We start from the raw sequence: 7,051 nt of genomic DNA, 5'->3' as shown, positions 1-7,051 counted from the left end.
TTTATTGCCTCACTTCAACCAACAAAACACTAGCTAGCTACTCCATCTGATCACGTTGACTGTTTTCTCTCGACTGCCAGACACTCAGCCAATCATTGGTCACTTTATAGCTCATCTCGTGGATGTATACTCGCGCTTCAACCATGATCAGCATGTTTTGTTATCTGTCTACAGTGCGAGCGTAAAGCGAATGCGTGTTGATGCTCGCGCCGTGGCTTATTTGCGCGAGAATTACGATGCAGTAAAAATGTGCAGGAGACTACGAATCTAGATTTGAGTGTCAACGTGACGCTGCGTTTCACAGTAAAGACCACTCATCTGGAGCATCTGTGATAATGTAGCTTCAGATAAAACAGCCTGCAGATGCTAAGGATGATTTGTTAGAAACAGGTAGTCGAAATATTTTAGTTCGCTTGCGGTATTGGAAAATGAAAAACTTCCACTGCTCTATGCTTATGCACACTTAATAGTAATGACAGAATATGTCAAAAAATTATTCCTACTAATGTTAAAAAGGTCCTAGTAACAGCTTGATATTTCAAGAAATATGTTAGCTTTACAAGAAGCTTCCTAAATTTTATTAATTAGTTCTAAGCATGATAAGTATGAGAAACAGAGGAGACTAACTTTTGAAATACTGAAAACCTTCATGCACTGTCTTAATAGGTATTTAGTCAGTCAAAACAATCAGAATGAGTCACTAGGTGAAGAAGTCTGAGGATTGTATTGCTGAACTGATTATCTGCTTACGTTGATCTTTCTTATCTTTTGATTTTGCTCTCTAACTCTGATTGTTTTTTCGTTCCATTTTGGAGACAAACACCATTTCTCTCTTGTTCTCTCTCTCTCTCTCTTTCTCTTTTTCTCTCTTTTTTATTGATTTATGATCCAAACAATCCAATTGGGGAATCGATCCAATTTTTTTAAATTATTTCACAGAGGGTTTAGGTCTTCAAGAGCTCATTCGCTCTTCTACGGTATTGGGTTGCATTTATTGTAAAAGCCAAAAAAAGTTGTTAAAAGGGTTGCAAAGTCTGTGTTATTTGGCAGGTGGTCTGGTAGGAAAGGAATCGCTGATTGTGGTTGGAGTCGAGACTTTCCAATGGTACGATGCATTCAAGATTGGAGCGAAGTTTGGTTATGTCGGGTGCCGATAAAGGGTATAAAAGGGTGGCTGAATGGAGTCGTCCTTCGTTGGCAAGTCTGTAGGCTATCTCGTTTCCTTTTTTTTCGGGGATAGACCCGGAAGAACCGATCCAAATGATACCTAGACCTTCTATACGGTGAAAGATAAATGACTCCAAAGCAATCGTTATAATCCACAAACATTGCGTTCGATCAATCAAATTTCGCACTAGATAAGGTATGCTATCTGATTGCAGAAATCAACAATAATTAATTAGCTTGTGTAAAGCATACTTCAGATTAGTAGCAAGTCATCAATCGTCATTGAAAATGATAACCCCAGGTAGTTTTCAAACAATACTTTATACACACTAATCTCATTCAAACAGCATTATTCTTAACTTACACTCGGCAGATCTTAAGCTCTACGACTTTATACAAGCATATCTTTAAAAAACTACATTGACTAGAACAACTCAAATCTTATCCACCTTCAGCCACAGCCCTCCCTTCGGTGCCATAATAAAACTTTCCGTAGATAGTTCCATCGGTACGATCGTTTTCGGGCTCGGTGCAAATCGGAAACCATCCAACAGGTACGCCAGCCCAATCCGTGCCTGCATCATGCCGAAACGCAGGCCAACGCATATCCTTGGACCTTCGCCAAACGGTGTCCAAGCGTATGGATGACGCTTCGCTTCCTCTTCCGGGCTGAAACGCTCCGGATCGTAACGTTCCGGGTCGGGAAACACTGCCGGATCATGATGGATGGCATGCACTGGAACCATAACTGCTGTACCAGCTTCAAGAACCGATTTGGTACCGGGTACCTGGTAGTCTTTCGATGCAATGCGGAAATGAACTGGAACGGGCGGGTATTTGCGTAGTGATTCTGTGAATGAACATAGAAAGTACAATTAGCTCTGGATGTCTCACAGGCACAAGAGAAGCACTTGAAAAAAACACACGTACCATTAAGGATCTGATCGAGATACTTCATGTCGATCACAGCTTCGTAAGACATTTCTCCATTGTGCTTCTTCAACACTTCCCGCACACACTGGCGACCCTTCTCCTGGATGTCTTTGTTCAGTGCCAGCTCGTAAAGCGTCCAAGTGAGCAGCGTGGACGATGTTTCAAATCCGGCCAAGAAAAACACAAACGCCTGAGCAGCAATTTCGTTGAACGTCAGCGACTCATCGTCAGAATTGTTCTCATCCTTGCTCATCATCGTGATCAGCAGGTCCACGAAATCGTTTCGCTTCACCTTGTTCGTCACGCGGTAGTTGATCGTATCCCGGACGGCGTTCATGAAGAAGTCCGACACGTCCTGATCCGTTTGCTTCATGCGCAGCATCTTCGCCAGCGAGGGCATTCCATTCATCAGCATCGTCTTGAACGTGCCGGGCGAAATCTCAAAAATCTTTCGGCCCATCGCTCGGAACTCTGCATCCGGATTGCGCATACTGTTACACTCGATACCGAACGCACACATTCCGATCACATCCGTCGTGAAGCGGGCCAACAAATCCTTCAACTCAAACACATTTTCACGCTTCACCGTTTCTTCCATAAAGTCTTTAAACTCCTTCGCTGCTGTTACGATCGTTGGGAACATCATCTTCATCTTGCCGGACGTGAACGTTGGCGAAAGTTTGTTACGCAGCGTGCGCCACTTCTGTCCCTCCAGATTGAACAGATGGGCCGACAGTGGATCATCACGCTCATTGTAGAACGTACCCCGATCGTGGAAGTACTGGAAATCCTTCACAAACACACACTTTAGCAGCTCCAGATCAGTGATCAATGCTACCGGCTTCACAAACTGGTAGATGCCAGCAAACGGATGCTGTCCCTTGTGCTCATCGTAGATTTTTTTCATCGGCACCGTAATGTGTTCCTTGGTACCGACCGTACCGAAATTCCCTAGCAAAAGCTCACTTTTTGGACCAGGTACGCCACGGTCCTTCCAGTAGGACCGCTTCCGATCGAGATAGTAGTACAAACCGGCAAGCAGTGCCGCCACCAAGATACCGAAATCAAACAAACTCAACATTTTGGAACACGTTCGATTGATTGAAGTGTTCACCACCAACTAACGACTCAGCTCTCCCGAACCCGTTCTCTTTATAGGGCGAAACTACACGCTAAAAAGCAATTCACCAACCCCCTTTTGCGAATTGGTATCTCCGAGCGAGCCCCAAATCTTATCGCCTCCTTCTTTCCTCGATTCCGTGTGTGTCAGGATGAGTTGACGGATTTTTTTTCAACCGTCGCGGTCGTGCCGCAGATAGATCAACGCGTGTGTCCATAATAAAAAAAGCATGCCCAACACGAGGTTTACGAGAGGTGTACTCCATTGGGTGTGATTGTTTAGGCACAGAATGAGAAAAAAAAACAACGATCGCCGCAACGCAATGATTAGATTAAGAAGAACGCTACCAAACAGTGGAACGGAATGACGAGTAGGTGAGACACGATGACATAAGCATAATTCTTGATGTGTGTGAGTAAAGCCGCAAGTGACGGAGGTTAGGAATTGGAATGTGCAAAACAAAGCGTAAACATGAGAAGCGCTATGTTTGCATTACAAATTTGGCAGCTTTGGAAGGGACGAGTCGCTCGACGCAGAGCATTATCATTAGCTGGTAACAAAAACTAGACATTAAATACACTTGCTTGGTTTAGAGTTGGCAAACGGGCACACTTACTCACACGTGAAATAAACCTTCTATTTCTGGAGAGGCTCGTTCAGAGTGCACACACTTATCTATGATTCATAGTGTCTGAGTTGAATGATTGACAAAGAAGCAATTTTCAATTATCGACTTCGATATATCAATGAGAGTTATAATTTTAAAGTCACTGCCATTTTCCGATGTCACAAAGTAGATCCATAGTTCCTTTGAGATTATGGAATACTAAATAATATAGTTTCTGCTTGCGAAATGATAAATAAATTGAAGGCTTATCACGAAACTCATGTTCATCATTATCTTTTGTGTCCTACTTATCTGGAAACAGTTAAGCGTCAAAATTAAATGGTTCAGAACTCACAAAGCTTCGTTGTTAATGGATTAGACGCTAAAGATGTTCAATAAAACAACTCAAAATTCGTTGGAGATTTGTAGAATAAGTATGAACAATGCTGTGGAGCAGGTTTTCCCCATCTTAAATAGTTTTTGGTTAATTGGGCAAGACTTAACCTATCCGAATTCATATCCGTAGTTTGTTAGTTACTTCTGCATTTATCATCTGTTGATCATTACGATGATGAGGATACAATAGCAGCGTAATGTCTTAAATATTGTTAACTCCAAGAGTCGTTCAATACAACACACTTGTGATTCTAACTACAGTCAATGAAACGAAACAGATGACAAGATATAATTTTTGCTCCAAAAACAGTTTATGTATGGATTGAGGTTGAGTATGGGTATAGCTCCAAAAACAGTATATATATGGGGTTGAGTATATCCCTAATCAACAATCAACATCACCCCCCCCCCCCCCCCCCCCCCACTCAGTATATTAGATGTGGTAGAGGTCCCAACCCGGACAGGGCCTCCGAGGGGCTCGATCCGCCACTATTTCTGACTACCATTCCCCTCTTGTATGGTTCGTAACAGTTTGGCGCCGGCGCAGTCAACCATCGCAACGCGAAGCCGCATGCGCATCCTCAATGATAGATGTGTCCGGTGTGAAAACTGCTGCACGTTTATCAACAGCCCGGCTAGCTCAGTCGGTAGAGCATGAGACTCTTAATCTCAGGGTCGTGGGTTCGAGCCCCACGTTGGGCGCTTTCAAACATATCTTTTGCTCTTCCGTTTTATCAATTGCAATGAAGTGAAATCGAACATCATTCCATTGCATCCCGTGTTTAAGAGTGCGTAATGTATGATTTCGCTTTCGATTTCAATTTCATCATCTTGTCTGCTGCTCACAATCTCAGCATCTCAACTGAATGATGTGGAATATTACGCTGACTCACTGTTATACATCGCCAAAACGCCATTGCATCAGAACAGGGTCAGTCATTGTGCACTCGGTCGCCACTGCATTAACGTTCTATTACACCAACCAGCACCATCAATCCCTGGTCACAGGTTAGATAACTGTGAAGGGAAGCGTACAAGCTGTCGGAAAAAAAGTGTAAAAACAGCACCTCATACGATAATCATAGCGACACTGTACAAGCATTTAATTACACGCCCTAACAATACCGAGTCATGCTTGCGGTGCGAACTTATCGTGGAACGGATATACGACTCAAACTTGCCAGTATCTCTCAAGCGTTCATCCGAACAGCATCAGCAAGATGTGGATTACATTGCTCGTGTTAGTGCTGTTGGCGGTAGTCTACTGGATAAGGCAACGACTTTCCTACTGGAAGCTGCGCGGCGTCCCATACGTTAAGCCCTCCTTCCCTCAGGGAAATTTGGCTGGCGTTGGCAAGAAGAGTCACATGTCGGAAATTCTGCAAAATTGCTACAAACAACTTAAAAGCTCTGGCAAACCTTTCGGTGGAATTCACTTCTTCATCAATCCCGTCGCACTGCTGATCGATCTCGATCTTATTAAGACGGTTCTGGTGAAAGATTTCCAATACTTTCACGATCGTAACCTCTACCATAACGATCGAGATGATCCCCTGTCCGGTCATCTGGTCGCCATGGAAGGAACTAAGTGGAGGAACCTAAGGGCGAAGCTGACACCTACCTTCACTTCGGGTAAAATGAAGCTGATGTTCTCCACGGTGACTGCTGTGGCGGAAGAGTTTGACAAGTGTATGATGCACGAGATCAGCCGCAGCTCCGTGGTGGAGATGAAGGATCTTCTGGCACGCTTCACTACGGACGTTATCGGTTCGGTTGCGTTTGGGCTCGAGTGCAACAGTTTAAAAGATCCCGAGGCAAAGTTTCGTGTGATGGGCCGCAAGGTGTTTCAATTGTCGCGCTACCGAGCGCTCAAGATCTTTCTCGCCGGACAGTTCCCACAGATTGCACGCGCGTTCCACGTAAAGTTAACTGCTCCAGATGTGTCCGATTTTTTTATGGGTGTCGTTAAAGATACGATCGAATTTCGCAAAAGTAACAATGTGCAACGGAACGACTTCATGACACTGCTAATGAAGTTAATGAAGGAACAGGTGGAACAGAGTGAAGCCGCTGACCAAATAGATCACCTAACGTTCGACGAAATTGCTGCTCAAGCGTTTGTCTTTTTCCTGGCCGGGTTTGAAACGTCCTCCACGGCAATGTCGTTCTGTCTGTACGAGTTGGCGCTTCAGCAGGAGCTGCAGGACAAGGCACGCCAGAACGTTAGGGAAGTGTTGAAGAAGTATGACACGATTAGCTACGAAGCGATACACGAGATGAAGTACATCGAGATGTGCATTAATGGTAGGTTATTCAGTCATTTGGACACTCTGGGAAAAAACTTTTAATTACAACAGCTGTTCATCATCATCTTCTAGAATCTCTTCGAAAATATCCACCGGTGACTACCCTCACGCGTAGAGTTGAAAACGACTATCGCGTACCGGACACTGATCAGGTATTGCAGCAAGGCATCATGGTTGCTATTCCCGTGTATGCCCTTCATCACGATCCCGAATACTTCCCCAATCCGGAACGATTCGATCCGGAGCGATTTTCTCCGGCACAGAGCGAAAAGCGTCATCCATTTGCTTTTCTACCGTTCGGTGAAGGACCACGCATATGTATAGGGTTACGATTTGGGATGATGCAGGCACGTGTTGGACTAGCGTATCTTCTGAAGAACTTCCGGTTTACGCTTGCAAAGGACAGGATGAGTGTACCGTTGCACATTACACCGGCTAGCACGATTATGACCATCGATGGAGGGCTTTGGTTAAATGTGGAAAAACTGTAAAGAAGAACCAGCCAAGCGATGATGCACGGAG

The 7,051-nt window shown here is 44.4% G+C and overlaps 2 protein-coding genes and 1 non-coding gene across 3 annotated transcripts; 2 read left to right on the top strand and 1 right to left on the bottom strand.

The window, feature by feature from the left end:
- Nucleotides 1-1,578: 1,578 nt before the first annotated feature.
- Nucleotides 1,579-3,181, bottom strand: LOC126564565 (probable cytochrome P450 6a20). Its single transcript, XM_050221642.1, has 2 exons — nucleotides 2,098-3,181; nucleotides 1,579-2,017 (listed from the first exon to the last, which is right to left on the bottom strand). The coding sequence occupies exons 1-2, from the start codon at nucleotides 3,179-3,181 to the stop codon at nucleotides 1,602-1,604; spliced, it is 1,500 nt and encodes a 499-aa protein (XP_050077599.1). The 3' UTR covers nucleotides 1,579-1,601.
- Nucleotides 3,182-4,852: 1,671 nt separating this feature from the next.
- Trnak-cuu (transfer RNA lysine (anticodon CUU)) lies at nucleotides 4,853-4,925 on the top strand. The gene has a single exon. It is a non-coding gene; the product is annotated as a tRNA-Lys (tRNA).
- A 481-nt stretch (nucleotides 4,926-5,406) lies between these two features.
- LOC126565093 (cytochrome P450 6A1-like) lies at nucleotides 5,407-7,028 on the top strand. Its single transcript, XM_050222232.1, has 2 exons — nucleotides 5,407-6,527; nucleotides 6,602-7,028. Exons 1-2 carry the CDS (start codon nucleotides 5,444-5,446, stop codon nucleotides 7,018-7,020), a joined length of 1,503 nt encoding a protein of 500 aa, XP_050078189.1. The 5' UTR covers nucleotides 5,407-5,443; the 3' UTR covers nucleotides 7,021-7,028.
- The last annotated feature ends 23 nt before the right edge of the window (nucleotides 7,029-7,051 follow it).

This window comes from Anopheles maculipalpis, chromosome 3RL (genome assembly GCF_943734695.1).
Source record: "Anopheles maculipalpis chromosome 3RL, idAnoMacuDA_375_x, whole genome shotgun sequence".
NCBI lineage: Eukaryota > Metazoa > Arthropoda > Insecta > Diptera > Culicidae > Anopheles > Anopheles maculipalpis.
The sequence above is the reverse complement of the archived record's forward strand: the minus strand, read 5'-3'. Positions and strand labels throughout refer to the sequence as shown.